The sequence below is a fragment of the Leptopilina heterotoma genome, unplaced genomic scaffold, assembly GCF_015476425.1.
Source record: "Leptopilina heterotoma isolate Lh14 unplaced genomic scaffold, ASM1547642v1 Lhet_206, whole genome shotgun sequence".
Taxonomy (NCBI): domain Eukaryota; kingdom Metazoa; phylum Arthropoda; class Insecta; order Hymenoptera; family Figitidae; genus Leptopilina; species Leptopilina heterotoma.
Window position 1 is genome coordinate 734,281 of NW_025110922.1, and position 24,320 is coordinate 758,600.

Genomic DNA, 24,320 nt, shown 5'->3' on the forward strand with positions numbered 1-24,320 from the left:
TTTTTAGAAATTTTGATATTTATCAAAATAATTGAATTTTGGAAAAGAATCTTATTAAAATTACCTACAATAATTCAATGTTGTTACTGTAACTTTTTCAAAATTATTTCCATCATTTCAATTAAATCCAATTAATTTGGAAAAAAAAGAAAAATTAATTTTATAAAAAAGTCTAAAATTCAATTGTTTTCAATTAATGAATTATAATTTTTAAAAATTCAATTATTTTCGGGAAATTTTTAACTTGAATTCTTCTGTAATGCAATTATTTATAGTAATTTTTAAATTCAATTATCTATTTTTAAAAAAGAAAATATTCATTTAAAATTCGCCTAAAGTTCAATTACTTTCAATTAATTAACTGCAATTCTTTCAAATTCAATTATTTTCTGAATTTTTTTACTGAAATTCTTCACTAAATCAATTAATTTTAGTAATTTTGAGAAAGTATTTTGAGAATTCAATTATTTATTAAAAAAAAGAAAGTTCCTTTAAAATAAGTAGGTATATAAAATTTAATTGTTTTCAATTAATTAATAGTAATTCTTAAAAATTAAATGATTTCTTAGAATTTTTAACTTAAATTCTTAACTTAAATTCTTAACTTAAATTAATTAATTAATTAATTACTTAACTTAAATTTTTAATAATTTTGAGAATTCAGTTATTTAAAAAAAAAGAAAAGTTTATTTAATTCTACAGAATTGTTAATTAAAAGTATGAAAAAAATCAGATTTTCCAACATTTTAATTTAAAATCATTTCAAAATTCAATTATCTATTTAAATATAAAAATAAATAATTTAGTGAATAATTGAATGTTTCTTAAAATTGAATTGAATAAATTAAATAAAATTTCATTAACAAATTTTTAAATAATTGAATTCTTTCGACAAATTTTAATAAAATATTTTAAAATAATTACATTTTTTTAACAATTCCTGTTAAAAATGTATTAAAAATAATTCAAATTCTGCTATAAGTTTTATTATTTTTGAAAATAATTAAATCCTTGTAAAAAATGTATTATTTATGAAAATAATTGAATTATTGCGTAGAAATTTATAAAAAGTTTGTAAATAATTGAATTCCAGTGAAATTTTTATTATATTTATGAAAATAATTTAAATGTTTTGCGTAGTATTTTATTCAACATTTTTTTAAATAATTAAATTCTTGTGCAAAATTTTATTATAATTTTTTTAAATAATTGAATTTTTTCGCGAAATTTCATGAAAATTGTATTGAAAATAGTTAAATACCAGTGAAGAATTTTATTAAAAATTTCATTGAATTTTTAGAAAATACTTGAATTTATTTTATTTCAGCATTTTTTTAGACGTTTCGTAAATAATTCAATTGTTTTGAAGAATTTTTTTAAGTTTTGTTTGAAAATTTTTTTGAATTTTATGACATTTTTTTTTAAAAAAAATTGAATTCTTTCCAGAATTTTATAAAAATTCTACTGAAAATAAGTGAATTCATACGAAAGAATTTTATTATTTATTAAAATAATTGAATCATTTTAAAAAAAAATTTATTATTTATGAAAAGAATTTAATTATTGCGAAGAAATTGATAAAAATTTTGTAAATAATTAAATTCCTGTGAAATTTTTATTATTTATGAATTCGAAATTATTTATGAAAATAATTTAATTATTGCGAAGAAATTTTTAAAAATTAGGTATGTAAATAATTAAATTCATGTGAAATTTTTATTATTTATGAAAATAATTAAACGTTTGCGTAGAATTTTATCAACAATTTTTTTTTAATAATTGAATTCTTTTGTAAAACTTTATTAAAACAGTAGGTATTGAAAATCATTGAATTGAGGAAACTTTTCAAAAATAATTGAAACTTTTACAAGAATTTTATTATTCATATATTAAAGATAATTCAATTTTCGACGAGAATTTTTTTTTTAATTTTTGAAAATTCTGTAAAGAATTTTATTACTTTTTTAAAAAATAATTGAATTTCTGCAATCATTTGTAAATTCTCAAAAGTTAAAATTTTTTAGTGTTTTTAACTGAAATTCTTCTATAAATCCATTATTTTTAATAATTAATTAAATATATAATAATATATAATATTTCTTATTATTTTTGTTGAATATGAAAAATTAAGAATAAAAAAAATTCTTTTTTTTTATAAATTCTTCAAAAAATAAATAAATTAACATAGAATAAATTCCCTCTTCTGAAAAAAAAATTCAAGAAAAAGCGCAACCACAAAAGAAAGCATTTTTGCGGACAATTTTCGAAATACTTGAGAGGAAAATAAATGGAAAAAGCGTCTTGTTTATGGAGAGAGAATATTTTGAATAGAAACTAATTTTTTAGAGTGAATGTCAAAAAAAAAAGAAAAATAAAAAAAAACATTTGGACTTGAGAGATCATCACGCTCTAGAAATTCAGTTTGCGCCCTCATTTTGAGACGTGGAACACTTCGTTATATATGTATATGAGTGTACATTGGGAAGACGACGAGAAATGGGCCAAGTGCAGTCTTAATGAAAATCCTCCCATCCGCATAAAGGCCTCAAATAAAAGGTGTATAGATGTGAAATAAACCCCTTCCCTTCTGCAAGAAAAAAAAAAAAAAAAAAAAAAAAAAAAACTCCACTATCCTCATTCTTAAGCGATACTCCCGCGCCAACAATAGAATATTCTCCAGAATATTTCCATTTCTCATTGCATATTTATAAGTAGTCGATTTTTCCATTCTCACATTTCACTAATAAAGTCTTGATAAATCTTAATTTCAAATTATTTATTCAAAAAATTCCTTCTAATAAAGATTTTTTAATTAAAAAATAATTCTTTCTCTTATTCGCGTGTGTGCACTAGATTTTCTGAATTCTTTTTAGTCTCTTTTAATTTCTCTAGAACAATATTTACTCGCATTTTTATGTATTCACCGAGTCTTATAATGTTTACTTAAGTCAAAAATTCTCTCTTTTAGCAAACAAAATAATATTTCCTCATTTTCTGTTTTTTTTAGCGTTTTTTGTTAATAATTAAAAAGCAAAATTATGTTTATTTAAGTCCAAAATTCTATCTTTTAACAAAGAAAAATTTTTTCCTCATTTTCTGCTCCTTTTAGGATTTTTTGTTAATAATTAAAAAGCAAAATTATGTTTATTTAAGTCCAAAATTCTATCTTTTAACAAAAAAATTTTTTTTCTGATTTCCTACTTTTTTTTAGGATTTCTGCTCATTTTTGGATTTTCCGTTAATAATTAAAAAGCAAAATTATGTTTATTTAAGTCCAAAATTCTATCTTTTAACAAAATGAGAATTATTTCCTGATTTTCTACCCCTTTTAGAATTTTTTGTTAAAATTGAATTAAATTTTAATTAAAAAGCAAAAATGACTGTCGTTTCATTTATCATTTTATACATTTAAAAAAATTTTAATTTTTTCAACATTTTCTTTTTAAAAGGATGAATATTTTAAAAAAATGTTTTATTGTGAAAAGTTATTTCAAATAAAGGGAATTTTTAGCAAATTTTTCCAACCCTTTTTTCCAATTTTTTTTTAACCTTTCGCTGATTTCTAATTTTTTTGACATTTGAACTTCAAAGTTAAAATGCGTTTGAAAAAGCAACATTGACGCATGGATGTTCCAATAAAAACTAACACAATCAAAATTTTTTTTTTGTTACCTAGTTTTTTTTAATGAAAGAAAGTTTTACTTTGTAACTCCGTTTACTATAAATAAATACTAAAAATATAAATATTCTATTTAAATAGAAAAAACAATAAGAAAAACATTTCTATTTCTGTCAGTTTTCATTTTTAATAAAAATCGATAATAAAAAAAATAATAAAATTATTTGCATTATTTTTTATATAATTCTTTTAATGACTCTTGCAATTAACAGTTATGATTTAAATAAATAAATTATTAAATTTAAAAAAATTAGGAATTAAAAAAATACAGAATTTAATTATTTTTTTAATAAATAATATAATTTGTCTCAGGAATTCAATTATTTTCAATACAATTTTAATAAAATTTCTCGAAAGAATTCAATTATTTTTAAAGACTGTAATTAAAATTTTCTAAATAATTCCATTATTCTCAAAAGTTTTGATAACATTTTTTATAAGAAATCAATTATTTTCTAAAATAATAAATTGTTTCGTATGAATTCAATTATTTTCAGTAGAATTTTTTTTTAATTTCTCCAAAGAATTTAATTATTTTCAGTAGAACTTTTATAAAATTCTGGATAGAATTTAATTATTTTCCCCAAAAAAAATGTCATAAAATTTAAAAATCAAATTTCAAGTTACAATTAATAATATAAACGATTATTTAAAAAAGTTTTAAAAAAGTCTTCGTAAAATTCAATTGTTTTTATAATTTTTAATGAAAATTATTTAAAAAAGCTATTATTTTAGAAAAACTTAAAGAAATTCTTCGAAAGAATTGAATTATTTATGGAAACTATAATAAAATGATTCAATATAATTTAATTTTCTATCAATAATTTTAATAAAATTTAATTATAAAATTATTAATTAGAATTATTAACGAAATCGATTATATTTAAAAATTTAAAGAAATTCATGTAAAGAATTCAAATAATTTCAATATTATAATAAAATTCCTTGAATGAATTCAATTGTTCTCAAAGAATTGTAATAAAATTCTAGAAAAAATTCAAGTATTATCCAAAAAATTTTCATAAAATTAAATAATTAAATACTTAATTACAATTATTAACAAACACAATTGCTTTAAAAATTTGAAACAAAATTCTTTAAAAAATTCAATTACTTCCAAAATTTTCAATTAAAATTATTTAAAATAAACTCCATTATTATTTTCAAATAATTCAAAGAAATTTCTCTGAAAGCTTTTCACGAGAATTCAAATATTTTTAATACAATTTTAATGAAATTTCTCGAAAGAATCAAAATATTTTTAATATTATAAAAAAAATTCTTTGAATGAATACATTTATTTTCTAAAAATTGTAATAAAATTCTGTAAAAAATTCAATTTTTTTCTAAAAATTTTAATAAAATTTAATAATCAAATGTTTAATTACAGTTATTAACAAACACGATTATTCTAAAAACTGGAAACAAAATTCTTTAAAAAATCCAATTACTACAAAAAATTTCAATTAAAATTATCGAAAATAAACTCCATTATTATTTTCAAAAAATTCAAAGAAATTTCTATGAAAACTCTTCATGAGAATTCAAATATTTTTAATACAATTTTAATGAAATTTCTCGAAAGAATTAAATTATTAATTTTCAAAAATTTTGATAAAATTCTTCGAGAGAATTCAATTTTATCAATAAAATTTATTTTGTTTCATCAAAATAACAAAGAGCAAAAAATAAGAAATACAAAAAGAAAAGAAAAATGAAGAAAGTATCAAATTATTTTGCATGATGAATAGAATAGAATTCATTTTGAGTATAATTTTAATGAATCGCAATCTATTGAAAAAAAATGTTGGGTTCGAATGAAAAAGGAAGAAAAAAAGAAAAGAAAAAAAAGAAAATGAATGATAAAGTAGAACTCACCGGGTCTTTGATCTCTTTGTTGGTACTGAGCTTGCGATGAAAACTACGGGCTGGTTCCGTTTCCGCATCGCTTTCGGAGCTTTCGGCATTTTCCTCTTTATTACATTCTTCCACATTCAATTCGCCCGCATCATTCCCATTCTTTATCTCGCCATGAGATTCGTTTTTCGAATCTTTTGTCCATTCTGCTTCCTTTTTTCGGACATCAATTTCAAAGTGTTCCATTTCCTCTCCGCACTCTTTTTAAAAAGAGTATATATAAGGTGGGGAGAGGAAAAAATTCTCCTTACGCTATCTTCCCTTTTGTCGGTTAAGTTTACTCATTTCTTTTCGCTATTTTTTTTGGGAACCTTTTTTTTTCTTTTTTGCTTTTCAAAAAAGTCCGAACATATTTACTTTTAAAGCTTCTTAACGAAACGGTTTTAACTCATCTTTGAAACAACTGGAAGTTTGAATGGATCTCTCTAACTCGGTCAAGTGTCCTGTAAGCTTCCTTAATGGGTTTCACGATCTTTTAACTCCAACCTTCCAGGATATCTGTGAAGAGAGAAAATGATAAATTTTTTATGTTATCTGATAAAAGATCAAAAAAAAAAAATTCTTTTCAAGTTCTAAACTATTTTTTGAGTTTACTTAAACTTTTTCTTTATTTTTTCTTTTCATTTTTGCTTCATGACCTTTCGTTCCCTTCTAAACTTTTTCTTTCTCTTTCCTTTTTATTTTTCTACTTATTTTCTTAAATTAAAAAAATTATTTCTAATTTCCTTTTCCTACTCTTTTTATTTTTAATTTATTTTTATTAGGCCCATTTTCTTGAATTCAGACAAATTTTTTGCAGAAGAAATAAAATAAAAATTTTCAAGGAAACTTTGATTTTTTAGAAAACAGTAATTTTTTAATGATAGTTTGGTTTTTAATTAATAATAAAATAAATTATTTAAGAAACTTACGTTATAGATTCGATGTCATTAAACTGAATGAATTCATGGAAGATGGAGTAAATACTTCTTTCCTCTTTCGCAGTTGATTGGATTTTCAAACTTTTTTCTTTGAAAATATAGTTTTCCGTCCGTATCAAAACCATCGCTCTAAAACATTTTTTTCAAAAAACTTAATTAATATTTCAAATAAATTTTTGATTACAGTTCTCAGAAATATACTAAATTTTTCAACAGATTTACAAAACTATTATGACACAAAATTTCTCAATACTTTACAAAAAAGAAAATTTTGTTAAAGAAGATTTTTATAACATAAAAAATTAAAAAATAAAATAAAATACGAAATGAAAAGTAAAAATAAATAAAGTAAGAAATAAAAAGTAAAATAAATAAACTAAAATGTAAAAATAAATAAAATATGAAATGAAAAGTAAAAATAAAAAAAATAGGAAATGAGAAGTAAAAATAAATAAAAAGTAAAAAAATAAAATAAATATAATAAGAAATAAAACAAAGAAATAATTAAAATAAGAAATAAATAAAGAAAACGAGAAATATAAATAATATAATTAAAAATAAATAATAAAAATAAATAAAATAGAAAATAAATTACAAAATCAAGAATAAATAAATAAAACAGAAAATAAATTACAAAATCAAAAATAAATAAAATAAATGAAAATAAATATAGAAGGAAGGAAACAAAAAATAAATTAATACTCCATAAAATAAAAAAAAATTTTGAAATGAAAATATTGTTGAATGAAAATATTTCAATAAATAAAAATAGTAAATAACAGAGAAAATAATAAAACATAAAAAAAAATTGTCAACATTGAGAGAAAACAAATATTGAAGCAAATAAAATAATTCAAAAATAATACACCGACAATTAAAAAAAAACAATGAAAATTCCTACCTGACTATTTTTCTATCTAAACTGGATGAGCCTTGAAAATAATATACAAAATCCTAAAAGAGAAATTGATTTAAAAATAAATGATTCCAGTGTAAAAAAACGAATTCTAAAATTTCATCTCATCTAAAGATTTTCATCACGAGCACTATAGTTCACCGCTGCTCTCTCTCTCTCTCTTTCTCTCTGTCTCTAAAGAAAAATAATAATTCCTCTTTAAAAAATTTTCCCCTGAGATTTTTTGAATTGAATTTTTTTCTTTTCTCAAATCGCTTTTCTAAAAAAAAAGAATTTAAAAGTCTAGTGTTTTTCTATCTTGGGAATAATAACTACAGAGCTCGCTATGTTTTTCAGATATAAAAATGCAACTCCGGGATGGCCGTCAGATTCGAGTGTGCGCGTTTTCCCAGGAATATTCAACAAAGCTCGCACTTGCGCAAGGTTTAAAATAGCGAAACCGAAGAAAATAATGAAATACAAATTTATCGCTTCACACCATAAATCGAGAGCAGGTAACACCTTTTTTTCAGAAAGTTCCGTAAATAGAAGATTATTAATGCGCAGTTGTTGTAAAAGGGGGAGAAAAAAAAAGAAGGCCATCAGTAAAAGGCCTCTCTTTTCAGGAAGTATCGATTCGAGATAACATTCAAAAAATAATAAGACGATAAACTTTTGATAAAAAATCAGAAAAATATCCACTGAAATTCTACTTACTCAAATTATTAGAGGCAACGAAAAAAAATTCACTCTACACTTATTCATTTGGTCAAGTAATTATTAACAAATCGAATAATTTACAATATCATTTTATTTGATATCCCATGGCACTGAAGCAACAAGTTAACAAAATATTCTATCATGCACATAACTTGGAGAAGCAGTGCAAAAATTTTTGCGCTCATAATCTAGATCTGATACAATTTTTTTACATTTTTACGACGGAAAAAGTTTTCTCTAATTCACCAAATAGAAATTTTGCGCCTTGATTTATAAGAATTATTTACAATGATTATACAAAAATTGGAATAAGTCGTAATTTAGTTAATAGTTAATAAAGCAACTAATTAAGAATACTTCTTGTGACAAAAATATGGATGGAATAAACGACATAAATCTAAAAAGAAAGACACTCAGCTTGGCAATGATTCCGGCATGAGAAGTGAAATTATCCTAAACAACAGAAAATAATTTTACGTCTCTTCTTATTTTTTTCGTTATTAATAATTCTCTCTCTATCGCCAAATAAATATTTCTCCGAATTACAATTATCACTAGCAAATGATGAGGCATTTTCACTTAAACATTCAAATTTCGTAAGAGACGACGACACTGAACTCGACAACAATTTCCTCCTCTCAATAATACTAGAATCAAAAATATTCTCTTCAAGATTGTTCGAATTTCGTAAAGATTTATCAAAATGATTTTCATGATTTTCAAAAAATTCTAAATTTCCACTATTATTCTTCTCTATTATTTCACAATCTTTCGACAATACTTCCGATACCTTCATTTCATCCAAAGGTAAAAAATGTAATCGTGAAATACGAAACCAAACATCTGAATTTCCATCAGATGAACTATCCTTTGTTTCTTCAATCGAAAATTTTTCCTCTAAAATATCAATATTAGAAACATTTTTTCTTCTCGCAACAAGAGAAGAAAGGCTTTCCTCGAAAATACTTAAGCTCTCGGCCCAAGTAGTACAGGATTTTGCAGAATACGTTTTATTACAAATAGAATCTGTAAGGGGAATTTTATCAAATTTTGCCGACGACTGTCACTTGCAAGAGAGGAACGATTGATCGCTTTGCCTTCGATGCTGATATGTCAGTGGAGCAACTAAACGACTGTCCTTGCTTTTGTAATATTCATTGAAATCCAGACGAACGCTTAAAAGTTGAAGGGAAACATTTTCTGCTGACGCCAACATTAAGAGAAACTTTTTGACGCGATCCTGCAATGTAAAAAAGAAAAGAAGTTCATTAATACTCAATTAGTAGTTGGAGACCAAGTTTAATTGCAAAAGTTTCACATTTAAAAATATATATAAACAAATTTTCAAAATAGATTTTAAAAAAGATTTTAAAATAGATTTTAAAAGAAATCTTAAAAGTGATTTTAACAAAGATTTCAACAAAATTTAAATTAAATTTCTATTTCAAAAAAATGAAAAATAGAAAACAAAAGGAAAAATTGAAAATAGCTTGCTGTAAAATTTTCATCGTTAGGAATAAAATTAGCACTTACTTGATACGTTGCAGAGAGAACTTTTAATTGACGAGAAAGCGTTGAAAGGTATTTATTAAATGCATTCTGTCGTTCTATATTGTCCGCATCTGTCTTCACCGATCGACCCCATTTACTAACTTGTTCATGTGTATCGACAATTTTTTTCTCCGACTTTGATCTTGCTTCATATTCTTGCATTGCACGAGTCAAAAATGTATCCTCGAGGTTTTGCAAATCGAGAATTGGACTGTACACTGATCGCAAATGATCCCTTAATTCCTGAAAATAAAATAAAATTTCAATAAACTATTATTTTAAAGTTAAAAAATAGAAAGAATTCCGAGAATGATACAAAAATTTAATTGTGATTTTCCTGATTTCCAAGAAAGAATTTTGACTTTTTTCCCTGACTGTAAAAAATATTCTGATTCACTCTAAAAATGATTAGATACTTGAAAAAAAATTTTCTAATATTTTTATTTACGTTTTTCTTTAGTTTTAAAATTATTCAAGAATATCGATAACTTCTTTTTAAAATAAATATTTAACTATTATTATTTTTCCATATGAAATAAGATTTTCAAAAATTTTTAATTTCAAACTTTTCAAATTTGCTAATTTATAAAAATTGCTGGTATAAATTCTTCAAAATTATTTTTATGATTTCAATTCAATTTTCTGGAATTAACTAAAATTCTTCTCTAAATGAATTATTTTTAATAATTTTAGACAAAGTTCTTTGAGAATCCAATTATTCAAAGAATGAAGAAAGTTTGACTAAATTAATTTTGAAATACACTATTTTTAACAATTCAATTTTATTAAATTTCAATTATTAGGAAATTCGTTATTTAAATATATTATTAAAAAATAGAGAATTCTAATAATTTCAACAAAAAAAATCAGGATTAAAATTTTTCAAAAAAATTTTGTTGTACAGAATTGTTAATTAAAAGTATTAAAAATACATTATTTCCAAGATTTTAATTTGAAACCTTTTCAAAATTCAATTCTTTCTAAAAATTCACGCTATAATGCTTTTAATATTCAATTATTATCCAAAATTTTAACTAAGATTCATTTTTAAATCAATTTTTATTAGAAAAATCTACGAGAATTCAACTATTTAAATAAAAAATAAACAATTCATTGAATAATTGAATATTTCTGAAAATTGAATTTCTTGTAAAGAATTTTAGCAACAAATTTTTAAATAATTGAATTCCTTCGACGAATTTTAATAAACTTATTAAGAATAATTACATTTTTCGAGGAATTCAATTGAAATTGAATTAAAACTAATTGAATTTCTGGGATGAGTTTCATTATTTCTGAAAATAATTGAAACACAGTAAAAAATTTTATTATTTATGAAAATAATGAAATTATTGCGAAAAAATTTATTAAGAAATTTGTAAATAATTGAATTCCTGTGAAATTTTTATTATTTATTAAAACTATATAAGAAATTTATTTAAAAATTTGTAAATAATTGAATTCCTGTGAAAATCATTGAATTAAAGAAAATTTTTGAAAATAATTGAATTTTGTGAAGAATTTTATTATAATTTTTGAAAATAATTGAATTTCGGAGAAGAATTTGCTTTTGGAATAAACTTACCCGAGAGTTTTCATCTAAAAGAGTTCCCCTTCTCACTGAATCGACAAAATGATTGTGAGCCGTAATTATCTCATCGAGGGATGAAGCTTGTCCCAATTGAGTTGTAAAAACGTCCCACGAACACTCGATAACTTCAAAGAGAAAATAATATTGCATCTGATGAACCAAATGCACCATACTGCTTGTAATTAGATGAATATGATTCTGAATTGGCAAGACTTCGGGCATTTTTCTAAACATTTTCGCCGAGGTTATTTGCTGTTTCCAAATTGCCGATAAAATTGTTTCCATTCGCTTAGCTCGCCACAGTAAGAAAAATACGGTTTGATACGTCTGTCGGCAAGGCTCGAGAATCTGAAAGCAAAATTAATAATAATTTATTATTATTTTTATATTTTATTTTTTATTTATTTTATATTTTATTTTTATTATATTATTATTATATAATATATTATATAATATTATATAATATATATTATTATTATATTTTATTTTTTTTATATTTATTTATTGCAAAATTTTCGTTTACATTTAAATAAAATAAAATGGTCAAATTGCCTCTTATTCTGCTTTGATCAGTAAAATTATTGTCATTAAAAATATTATTGTAAATCAAAAATACTTTCTCAGTGGCAAAGAAAAGTAATTTTTCCTATTTTTGAACGAAAGGTTGAAAATTTATTCACACAACAATGAAAAAAAGAAAACATAGTACATAGTACGAAAAATAGACATTTAGAGACAACAGTTGACGAATTAAGAAAAATAAAACGAATTTTCATTGTAAATAAATAAAATAAAAAGATAAAGAATTTTAAAGTACGTAATTTGAAAATAGTTTGAAAAGAAATGCAAAATTCTATCTATAATCAATTACCGTTCCAATGGGTTCATCGAAGTTGTAATCGAGAGCAAAAACATCCCAACCGGTTTCATTCTCCGAAGATGTTAACAATCTGACATCAAGCCGCCTCTGAACATCGGCATCCTCTAATTTTGTACTTGTTGCTCTGAGAGCTGTTTCCAAAATTGACGATAAATTGTGCGGATAAAGAGAATTAGCAGGTTTTGCCAATTCAGGTCTGGGGAAAATATAACATTTAGAATAAAAATTTGAATGGTTTAATCAATTAGTTGACTAAATATCTAAAATAAATATCTAAGATCTAAATATTTGAAACAATTCTAATTAAATACTCCTGGTTTAAAAATTTTGCAAAAAAAATCAACTTACTCTATTAAATGCATGAGATGCTGAACAAAATGCCCTTGACCAAGCAATAAATAGCCTTTAATACCCTGTAAGTGATCCATAAGATGATACTGTTTTGTCAATATCTCAACAACTCTCGTCGAGGTTTCTTTGTATGCAGCATCCATCATTGTTTGCAGCTGTCCATCAGGATCCATATCGAAAAATGCTTCCACTGAAACAAAATTTTCAATAAATAAATAGTTTCACACTCGTTAATTAGTAAAAATAAAAGAAAAAGTATTTTTTTTTAAATGAGGACAAGTGTACACAAAAAATAAATAAAAAATACAGCAATTACACTAAATATCGCACAAATTATTTATAATCCACTGTAAATTACAATAATCATTTAACTTTATTCGAAATTAAATTTGCAGAACTCGAACCAGTGAAAGTATTTAAAAATACGGACTTTACGGACCAAAAATTAAAAATTACGGACCAATTACTGACAAAATTACTACCAGTCCGAGTCAAATAAGAAAACATTTTACTTAAAACTATAAATTAAATTTTTCATAACTTAGTAACTATAAAACATGAAGATAACTAAAGATGTCAAATTGTTAAAATTCAAAGATATTTTCTGTTTTGATTTAAACAAAAATTTTGTTAAAAAATTTTATGTTTGATTCTAACTTAAAAGTTGATTATAAATAATTTAAAATCAACCATAACATATGTTTGAATTAAATATATTATTTCCTTAAATGAACCAAAAAGTATGTTTGAATTAAACTTAAATATGTTTGACTGTATAGCAAAGATATTTTAAGTTTGATTTAAACAAAATACGTTTGAATCAAATAAATCGTTTTCTCAGTGATATATTATAAAAATATTGTACTTTTTCACAATTATTTGCATCATTTCAATTCAATTATTAGTTTCAAGAATTTTTAACTAAAATTCTTCTTTAAATCAATTATTTTGAATAATTTTCAAAAAATTTCTTTGACAATTTTCAAATTCATTTGTTTACAATATTCAATTTTACGAAATTTCAATTATTCGTAATTTTGTAAATTCTTCAATTAAATATATATTAAAAAATAAAAACTTCAAATAATATTAAAAAAATTCAATTAAACTTTTTCAAAAAAATTAATTTCAAAATTCAATTCTTTCTAAAAATTCAAGCTATATTGCATTGATTTCAATATTTATAATTAATATCTAAAATTTTACCGAAAATTCATCTTTAAATCAATTTTTATTAGAAAATTCCACTAGAATTCAATTATTTAAATACAAAAATAAATAAAATATTGAATAATTGAATGTTTCTTGAAATTGAATTCTCATAAAAAATTTAATCAATAAATTTTTAAATACCTAATAGAATTCTTTTGATGAATTTTAATAAAATTTTTTATTTAAAAATTTATTTTATATTTAAATACAAAAATAAATAATTTATTAAATGATTGAATGTTTCTTAAAATTGAATTCTCATAAAGAATTTTATCAATAAATTTTTAAATAATTGAATTCTTTTGAAGAATTTTAATAAAATTTTTCAGAATAATTATATTTTTCGAGAAACTTGTATTAATAATTGTATTAAAAATAATTGAAATTCTGCGATAAATTGTATTATTTATAAAAATAATTGAATTCCTAAAAAGAATTTTATTATTTTTTAACATAATTAAATTTCTGCGAAGTATTTTATTATTCTTGAAAATAATTGAATTTCTGCAATAATTTGGAGTTTCTCCAAAATTAAATTTTTTTGGTGTTTTTAACTAAAATTCTTCATTGTTTTTAATAATTTTTGAAAAAGTTCCTTGAGAATTTTCAATTTGTTTACAATTCAATTTTACAAAACTTCAATTATTCGGTAATTCTTCAATTAAATATATATATTAGAAAATAAAAACATTAAAAAAATAATTTCAAGTAAAATTGAAGGAAATTTTTTCAAAATAATTCATTCTTCTACAGAATTGTTAATAAAAAGTATTAAAAATACAGCTTTTCCAAGATTTTAATTTAAAACCTTTTTAAAATTCAATTATTTCTAAAAATTCACGCTATAATGTTTTTAATATTCAATTATAATCTAGAATTATTACTAAAATTCATTTATAAATCAATTTTTATTAGAAAATTCCACTAGAATTCAATTATTTAAATACAAAAATAAATAATTTATTGAATAATTGAATTCTTTTAAAGAATTTTACCAAGAAATTTTTAAATAATTGAATTCTTTCGACGAATTTTAATAAATGTTTTAAGAATAATTAGACTTCTCGAGGAATTCCATAAAAATTGTATTAAAAATAATTCAAATTCAGCATTGAGTTTTATTATTTTTGAAAATAATTGAATTTCTAAAAAGAATTTTATTTACGAAAATAATTGAATTACTAAAAATTTTATTATTTATGAAAATAATTGAATTATTTAAAAGAAATTTATAAAAAAAAATTAGTAAATAACTGAATTCCTGTGAAATTTTTATTTTTTAAAGAAAATAATTAAATGTTTGCGTAGAATTTTATTAAAATTTTTGAAAATAATTGAATTCTTTTGGATATCTAATTTGACTAAAATAGTAGATATTGAAAAATCATGGAATTGAGGAAAATATTTTTAAATAATTAAAATTTTGCCAAGAATTTTATTATTTTTAAAATTAATTGAAATTTTGACGAGAATTTAAAAAAATTTTAAACATAATTGAATTTCAGCGAAGAATTTTATTACTTTTAACAATAATTGAATTTCTGCAATCATTTGTAATATTTGTAATTTCTCTAAAATTCTTTAAATTATATCGTACAATTTACGAACTTTTCGTTCTTTTTCTATTAAATTACGGACTCTACGGACCTTTTTTCTTTTTAAAAAAACTGACTTTTACGGACTTGAACAAAATTTACGGATCTTTACGGGATTTACGGACCCAGTTCGAGCCCTGAATTTGAAATGTCAACTAAATTAAAAAATATCTACCATATTTTTCGTTCTCCTCACTAAAAGCCTCCATGTCCCTTCCCTTGAGTGGAGTGAAATCTTTACAAACTTCTCGCAAAAAGTTTATACTCTTTCCAGTTCCAAGGATCTTTTTAGCTTGCGATTTACTGATGAACGTTGGCACCATTGCATTTCTCACTTGATATTTTTCATGCCACATTCTATCGCCAGCAACATCGGCTCGAGCTTCAATGAAAAATTCCTGATACGGATCGTCAAGTTCCCCGTCTGTGATCCATCGCATCAGCATATTATAAAGTGGATGGCAAACACTCTCTAAAATTCTCTTCACAAGAGTCTTCACCACAGTGTCGCCATGATGATTAAATTCATAAACTGCAGAAGCCAAGGCACCGCCTTTTTGACTCTGACAAACGTTCACAATGCTCGCGAGACGTTTTAGAGTCTGTAGAGGATCGAAAGCCCAAAGGTGAAGATGAGACAGAGTTACACCGTCCAGACCGAGAGAATTGTGTCCTCTGAAAAGAAATAGTTGTTGATAGATAAAAAAAATCGATTTAAATTTAAAAAACAACAAAAATTTTTAATTAGGTAAATTAATTAACATAATTAGTATTAAGATTAATTAAGTAATAAACTTGTAATTAGGAGTATTTTTCAAAAAAGCAGGGGAAATTTACCTATTGACTTCTTCTTGTATTATTGCAATAAACCTGTAATATTCCGACAATTCTTTATGAATGGTAGCAACGAAACTGTCGACAACACGTCCGCTTCCACTTTTCGTCATTCGTTCCAATCCTCTTCTCACAACATTATGTAAGTAACCAAGTTCACTCAATCTCAAAAGTGCCTGCTTTTGCGATCTATTAACTTTTGCGAGTGGATCGATTTGAAAACCAAAATTAGAATCCAGTTTCAGTACTTTCCCCTCAATGCCTTGGAATGAATAAATCAAGTCTTGAACTAGAATATCTTCGGAAATGCAGTCCTCATTGAAAATTCTACTTATGCTTGTCGTTAGGCAACGTAAATTTGAATCTGTACTTCCTAATGGTACAATTAGTCCTTGAGAACAAGAAGATTGCGAAGAGTGTGCTGAAAAAATTCATTTGGTATTTAAAATTCAAAATTTGTTATTTTCAAATGTAAACTTCAATTTTTCAGACCTTGGATCGACTTTAACGAGCAAAAAAAAGTCGCTTTAGTCGATTAAAAATAGAAAAAAAGTCGAAAAAGTCGTTTATTTAATTCAGTATTGTCAGAAAAAATTTTATTTCGTATTTCCCTGATTCTTCACTGATTTCTAAATTGAATTAATGCAAACTTGAATAATTTTGATAAATAAATATTTAAATACTTCTTATTTCTTTTTTCACAGGAAATACAATTAGAAAAATTTCAACTTCAGAAATTTAATAATTTCTAAAAATTAAGACCATAGCCCTTACGAAAATTCAATTATTTTCTACAACTTTTAACTAAACTTCATCTCTAAATCTATTATCTACCTATATTAATTTTTAATTATGGAAAATTAGCAAAAATTCAAAAAACCGAATTTCTTAAAATTCAACATTTTTTCTTCTTTTTTATGGCATTTAGCTTCATTATTTTTGTGCTCTTCAAAAATACTTTACTTAATTTGATATCTCTACGCTTTGGTAAAAAATCTAAAATTATGGAAAATTATAGCAAAAATTTAAAAAACCAAATTTCTTAAAATTCAACATTTTTTCTTCTTTTTTTATGGCATTTAGCTTCATTATTTTTGTGCTCTTCAAAAATAATTTACTTATTTGAAATTCTCCACCCTTTTGTAAAAAATCTAAAATTATGGAAAATTAGCAAAAATTCAAAAAACCGAATTTCTTAAAATTCAATATTTTTTCTTCTTTTTTATGGCATTTAGCTTCATTATTTTTGTGCTCTTCAAAAATACTGTACTTAATTTGTTATCTCTACGCTTTGGTAAAAAATCTAAAATTATGGAAAATTAGCAAAAATTTAAAAAACCAAATTTCTTAAAATTCAACATTTCTTCTTTTTTATGGCATTTAGCTTCATTATTTTTGTGCTCTTCAAAAATACTGTACTTAATTTGTTATCTCTACGCTTTGGTAAAAAATCTAAAATTATGGAAAATTAGCAAAAATTTAAAAAACCAAATTTCTTAAAATTCAACATTTTTCCTTCTTTCTTATGGCATTTAGCTTTATTATTTTTGTGCTCTTCAAAAATACTGTACTTAATTTGTTATCTCTACGCTTTGGTAAAAAATCTAAAGTTATGGAAAATTAGCAAAAATTTAAAAAACCAAATTTCTTAAAATTCAATATTTTTTCTTCTTTTTTATGGCATTTAGCTTCATTATTTTTGTGCTCTTCAAAAATACTGTACTTAATTTGTTATCTCTACGCTTTGGTAAAAAATCTAAAATTATGGAAAATTAGCAAAAATTTAAAAAACCAAATTTCTTAAAATTCAACATTTCTTCTTTTTTATGGCATTTAGCTTCATTATTTTTGTGCTCTTCAAAAATACTGTACTTAATTTGTTATCTCTACGCTTTGGTAAAAAATCTAAAATTATGGAAAATTAGCAAAAATTTAAAAAACCAAATTTCTTAAAATTCAACATTTTTCCTTCTTTCTTATGGCATTTAGCTTTATTATTTTTGTGCTCTTCAAAAATACTGTACTTAATTTGTTATCTCTACGCTTTGGTAAAAAATCTAAAGTTATGGAAAATTAGCAAAAATTTAAAAAACCAAATTTCTTAAAATTCAACATTTTTCCTTCTTTCTTATGGCATTTAGCTTTATTATTTTTGTGCTCTTAAAAAATACTTTACTTAATTTGTTATCTCCACCCTTTCGTAAAAAATCTAAAATTATGATAAATTACTTAGCAAAAATTCAAAAAACTGAATTTCTTAAAATTCAACATTTTTCCTTCTTTTTTATGGCATTTAGCTTCATTATTTTTGTGCTCTTCAAAAATACTGTACTTAATTTGTTATCTCTACGCTTTGATAAAAAATCTAAAGTTATGGAAAATTAGCAAAAATTCAAAAAACTGAATTTCTTAAAATTCAACATTTTTCCTTCTTTTATGGCTTTTACCTTCATTATTTTTGTGCTTTTAAAAATACTTTACTTATTTAATAGTCTCCACCCTTTGGCAAAAAATCTAAAATTATGGAAAATTAGTAAAAATTCAAAAACCTGAATTTCTTAAAATTCAATATTTTTTCTTCTTTTTTATGGCATTTAGCTTCATTATTTTTGTGCTCTTCAAAAATACTTTACTTATTTAATAGTCTCCAACCTTTGGTAAAAAATATAAATTATGGAAAATTTGCAAAAATTCAAAAAACCGAATTTCTTAAAATTCAATATTTTTCCTTCTTTTTTATGGCATTTAGCTTCATTATTTTTGTGCTCTTCAAAAATACTTTACTTATTTAATAGTCTCCAACCTTTGGTAAAAAATATAAATTATAGAAAATTTGCAAAAATTTAAAAAACCAAATTTCTTAAAATTCAACATTTTTTCTTCTTTTTTTATGGCATTTAGCTTCATTATTTTTGTGCTCTTCAAAAATAATTTACTTATTTGAAATTCTCCACCCTTTTGTAAAAAATCTAAAATTATGGAAAATTAGCAAAAATTTAAAAAACCAAATTTCTTAAAATTCAACATTTTTTCTTCTTTTTTATGGCATTTAGCTTCATTATTTTTGTGCTCTTCAAAAATACTGTACTTAATTTGTTATCTCTACGCTTTGGTAAAAAATCTAAAGTTATGGAAAATTAGCAAAAATTTAAAAAACCAAATTTCTTAAAATTCAACATTTTTCCTTCTTTCTTATGGCATTTAGCTTTATTATTTTTGTGCTCTTAAAAAATACTTTACTTAATTTGTTATCTCCACCCTTTCGTAAAAAATCTAAAATTATGATAAATTACTTAGCAAAAATTCAAAAAACTGAATTTCTTAAAATTCAACATTTTTCCTTCTTTTATGGCTTTTACCTTCATTATTTTTGTGCTTTTAAAAATACTTTACTTATTTAATAGTCTCCACCCTTTGGCAAAAAATCTAAAATTATGGAAAATTAGTAAAAATTCAAAAACCTGAATTTCTTAAAATTCAATATTTTTTCTTCTTTTTTATGGCATTTAGCTTCATTATTTTTGTGCTCTTCAAAAATACTTTACTTATTTAATAGTCTCCAACCTTTGGTAAAAAATATAAATTATGGAAAATTTGCAAAAATTCAAAAAACCGAATTTCTTAAAATTCAATATTTTTCCTTCTTTTTTATGGCATTTAGCTTCATTATTTTTGTGCTCTTCAAAAATACTTTACTTATTTAATAGTCTCCAACCTTTGGTAAAAAATATAAATTATAGAAAATTTGCAAAAATTCAAAAAACCGAATTTCTTAAAATTCAATATTTTTCTTTCTTTTTTATGGCATTTAGCTTTATTATTTTTGTGCTCTTAAAAAATATTTTACTTATTTAATAGTCTCCATTCTTTGGCAAAAAATCTAAAATTATGGAAAATTATCATAAAATATTTATTATAAAACATCTCCATTTTTAAAGTCTCTGAACTTCTTTCAATTAAATAATACTGAATGAATTGGATAAATAATTATGAATTGCATTATTTTGACGTCAAAATCTTAATCAGAGACCTTAAAAATACTACTGAATTAAACTTGATAGTAATTAATAACAATTATAATTTTTTCGTTTTGTTGATATCGAAAATATTTTTATACTTACATCTTAGTCATATCATTTTTTGTGCAAAATTATGCGAAAATGTGACTAAATAACATGTAATACTCAATTATACAGTGTTTAAAAGCAATTCATTAAAAAATATAAAATTTGAAAAATTTCGATTTTTTGAATTTTTAAAAAAAAATTTTATACTTACATCTTAGTTATAGGACATTATTTTTGGCAAAACTATTCTAAAATGTGACTAAATAACATGTTATACTCAATTATAGAAAGTTTGAAAGCATTTTTTAAAAAAATGTAAAATTTGAAAATTTTTGAATTTTTCGAAAAAATTGAATATCTCCCGTTCTAATTAATATTTTTCAAATCTGTAAATTTATAAACTTTCCTTGGCCCAAGGTCTAACATTCTGCCAAATTTGGTTTCAAATGGTTCAGCAGTTTTTAAGTGATGCGCGAACAAAGATTCTGTGACATACCGACACACATACATACATACATACATACATACATACATACATACATACATACATACATACATACATACATACACGAAACTTTTTATTGGTATATTTGGAATCCTTGATGCCTAAAACGAATAATTATGTGCGAAATTTAAAGTTCTGAGCAATGTACAGACAAAAGTCTGATTTTATATATATAGATTGAAACAGTCCATTTTTCTTTTTAAAGATATTAAGGTAGAATATTTTCAAAAATTTTAATACAGAAATTCGTAAAATTAACTTTTTAAAAATATTTCCAAAAATTTTTGAAAGACAATATTTTTACAATTACATACAATTAAAAAATGTACAAAAAATTTAAATTTGGTAAAATCTTTTTAAAAATAATTGATATTTGGTAAAATCTTTAAAAAATAATTTAAATTAATAATTTGATCAAATCTTTTAAAAATAATTGATTTTTTTAAAAATATAAAAAAATAATCAAATTTTTGAAGAATTTTAATTATAAATAATTTCTCAAAAAATCTAAAATAGTCAATTTTTAAAAATTTTAATTTACTTTGTTCAAAGGAAATTGAATCTTAAAAAATTATAAATAAAACAATTCTAAGAAATTATAATTCTAAGAATTATATAAAAATTTTTATATAATTTTAAAAAAAATAATTTTTTGAAGAATTTTAATTTAAAATTTTGAACATGATTATTTTCTCCAAAATGTTAAAAGTAATTCTAAAAAATTTTAATGTTATTTTCTGTATGTATAATTTGAATTTTTAGAAATATTGTTGAAAATATTGAAAATAATTCAATTTTAAAAAATTAGAACGAAATAATTCAGAGAATTACTTTTTCAAAACTATTTAAATATTATTTTTAGAACCTAATTTTCATTAATTTTCATTTTTATTGAATTTACACTTTGAAGATTATTCATTAAAATTTTTGAGAATTCAATTATTTCCAAATTTTTCAATTAAAATTCTTTGAAAGTTAATTTTCAAAAATTTTTAATAATATACTGGAAAAAATAATTTATTTTCAATTAAATTTTAAAAAATTTAAATTATTCCAAATCTTTTTAATTGTATATTTCAAAAATTTAATTAGAAAAATTATTCAAAAATAAATTTTCACATTATAAAAAACGAAATAAGTTGCATTTTATACTAAAAAAATATGGTATTTTGTTGCAAAATTTGGAGGAAAAGTCGCAATTTTTTAATATAAGTCGATAAAAGTCGCATTATTTGAAAATAGTCGAAAAAAGTCGAAAAAGTCATAATTATCCGAGGCCTGATTTTTGAATAATTTTAGATACAAAATTAAAAAAATTCAATTATTAAGTACATAATTTATTCTTATTGTTTAATATTTTCAAAAAGTTTTATAAAATTTTTTGCAAGAATTCAATTATTTTCGAAGATTTTCATAAATTTCTTCCTAAAAATTCAATTATTTTCAAAAATAAAAAGAAAAAAATTCAATATATATGGATAGTTAGGAAAAATTTAGTTATTTTGAAAAATTGTAATAAAATTCTGTAAAGAATTCAATTAATTTCATAAATACAGTAGAGACTCCATTATCCGGACTAATGGATGCAGGCACTTGTCCGGATAATCAAAAATCCGGATAATCGAGTAAAGTACGAATTAAACAAATTTTTTATTCATAATTTTATGTATTTATTTGCATATGTATTAAAATAAGACTGAAACAAAATAAAACTTTTAAAGTCAACATTAATAAATATTTAGTTAGAAATATTTCAAAATATTTACATAAACATTTTCTTAACATAATTAAAACACTTTAAAACGCAACATTTCGTGTAAATAAATTTAAAATAGAAGTTAATTAACGGCTTGAGACCTTATAAACTTTATATTAAAAAAAAAATTTTATTTTAAATTTGTCCGGATAATCGAATATCCGGATAATAGGGGTCCGGATAATGGAGTCTCTACTGTAATATAATTCTTCTCAAGATTTCAATTATCTTCATAAATAATAAAATTCGTCTCTATAGAATTCAATTATTTTCAAAATATAATTTTAATTAAATTCTTTTCCAGAGTTCAATGATCTTAATACATTAATTTTAAAATTCAAAACAGTTAAAAATTAATTACCACTTGTGGATGCAATTGGCAAATTCAGTCCTAATCTCATGTCAGGAAAGGAGAAAACCTTTTCTTTAATTTGCTCTTCTGTTTGGCCTAAATTTAGAAGAAATATCAACACGTTCAGGCGATTTTTCAAAGGCTGTCAACAATTAATTAATTAAATCAATTAGTTATTTTTAATGAATAAAATAAATATTGAAACTGTTTTTAAACATAAATACAAGGATCACAGTGATTGTTTCATGTAATATTTGGTAGAAAAAAGGGATTTTAATTTTCAAAAAGAAAATTCAGTTTAAAGAAAGGAAATTTTCAAATTAAGTAAAAATATTGTTCTATATTTGAATAATTTTTGTACAAAAATTAACATTGAAAATTGTAAATTTTGTTATTAAAAAATCGTTACTGCGATCCCTGTAAATATTAAAAATATTATTAATAAAAAAATATCATAAAAATTATAAATATTCGGCACTTATTTTTACCCCGTCTTTTAAATCATTGTGCAATTTGTCAAACTGCACAGCATCCTTTGCAGATAATTTCCCTCTTATTTGAGAAGCAATTGTCACTTCATCCTCGCGTACTGTTCCCACTCCTTGTGTCGAAGAAAGTACGCCCAGGGAAAATCTCAAAAATCTCCGAACAACATCTATATAATATAATTTATTTTTTTAGAAAAATGTTTACTCAATTATTATCAATAATAAAATTCGCATTATTTGACCCATATAAAAATCAAATTATTTTTACATCGGAAAAAGTCTGTGTATCATAATAATTTGAAATCTAATTGTTTTCTTAAAAACTGGATAAATAGACATAACCAGACATAACTAAAAGAAATTATTTCAATAGTAAACCAATTATTATTTAAAAATGCAAAGAAACATTGCCAATATTCAAATAATTGAGAGATTTACAGAAATTAATCTTTTACCCCGAATAGTATAATTCTTTATGTAATATAATTGCAATTTTATCCTGAATTCTCGCCTAAATGAATCAAATTGTTTATTAAAATTATTGAAAATCTTCTTATTCTCGAATATAAAACAAAAACATAACCTTACCTGGTTTCTGCTCTCCACAAAGAGATACAACCATCTTCTGTACCAAATCACTAATTGTCTCCGATTCCATTGCATTTAATGTTATTATGATAATAAACTAGAATAATATACACTATGGCACTAAACACTGGCAATAAAAATTAAAATTTCTACAAACAAAAAGATATAATATGCAGTGCACTCTTCTACGAATTTGGAATTTTGGAGCTTTCTACAATGACCAACTGTCAAACAAAAAATGTGTCGACAACATTCGACGACGATCGGTCATTCTCGGAAAGCTCTTCAATCTCATTGGTCGAAACATGGCGCGCTTATTTGAAACATGGAAAAAAGGTCGCAATTCAAGTTTTCGCGCAAATTGCCTCGACCAATAGGAAAATTTTCCTTCATTTGCACATGCGCATTGTGAATTTAAC

The 24,320-nt window shown here is 22.6% G+C and overlaps 2 protein-coding genes across 3 annotated transcripts in view; both read right to left on the reverse strand.

Annotated features, from left to right (window-relative positions):
• Window positions 1–8,076, reverse strand: part of LOC122501238 (diacylglycerol kinase eta-like) — a 34,838-nt gene extending 26,762 nt beyond the window's left edge. For both annotated transcript variants that reach the window (XM_043610560.1, XM_043610558.1), the window contains exons 1-3: window positions 7,418–8,076; window positions 6,508–6,645; window positions 5,558–6,094 (exon numbers count right to left, since the gene is read on the reverse strand). In XM_043610560.1, coding sequence (XP_043466495.1) covers window positions 5,558–5,782 — 225 coding nt within the window. In that variant the 5' untranslated portion in view covers window positions 5,783–6,094; window positions 6,508–6,645; window positions 7,418–8,076. The remainder of the gene's footprint in view (window positions 1–5,557; window positions 6,095–6,507; window positions 6,646–7,417) is intronic.
• Window positions 8,077–8,204: 128 nt separating this feature from the next.
• On the reverse strand, window positions 8,205–24,127 carry LOC122501227 (gamma-tubulin complex component 3). The gene is made up of 10 exons (XM_043610536.1): window positions 23,902–24,127; window positions 23,314–23,480; window positions 22,835–22,967; window positions 16,149–16,566; window positions 15,487–15,986; window positions 12,502–12,694; window positions 12,145–12,349; window positions 11,268–11,621; window positions 9,665–9,925; window positions 8,205–9,371 (listed from the first exon to the last, which is right to left on the reverse strand). The coding sequence occupies exons 1-10, from the start codon at window positions 23,969–23,971 to the stop codon at window positions 9,195–9,197; spliced, it is 2,478 nt and encodes an 825-aa protein (XP_043466471.1). The 5' UTR covers window positions 23,972–24,127; the 3' UTR covers window positions 8,205–9,194.
• Between the last annotated feature and the right edge of the window lie 193 nt (window positions 24,128–24,320).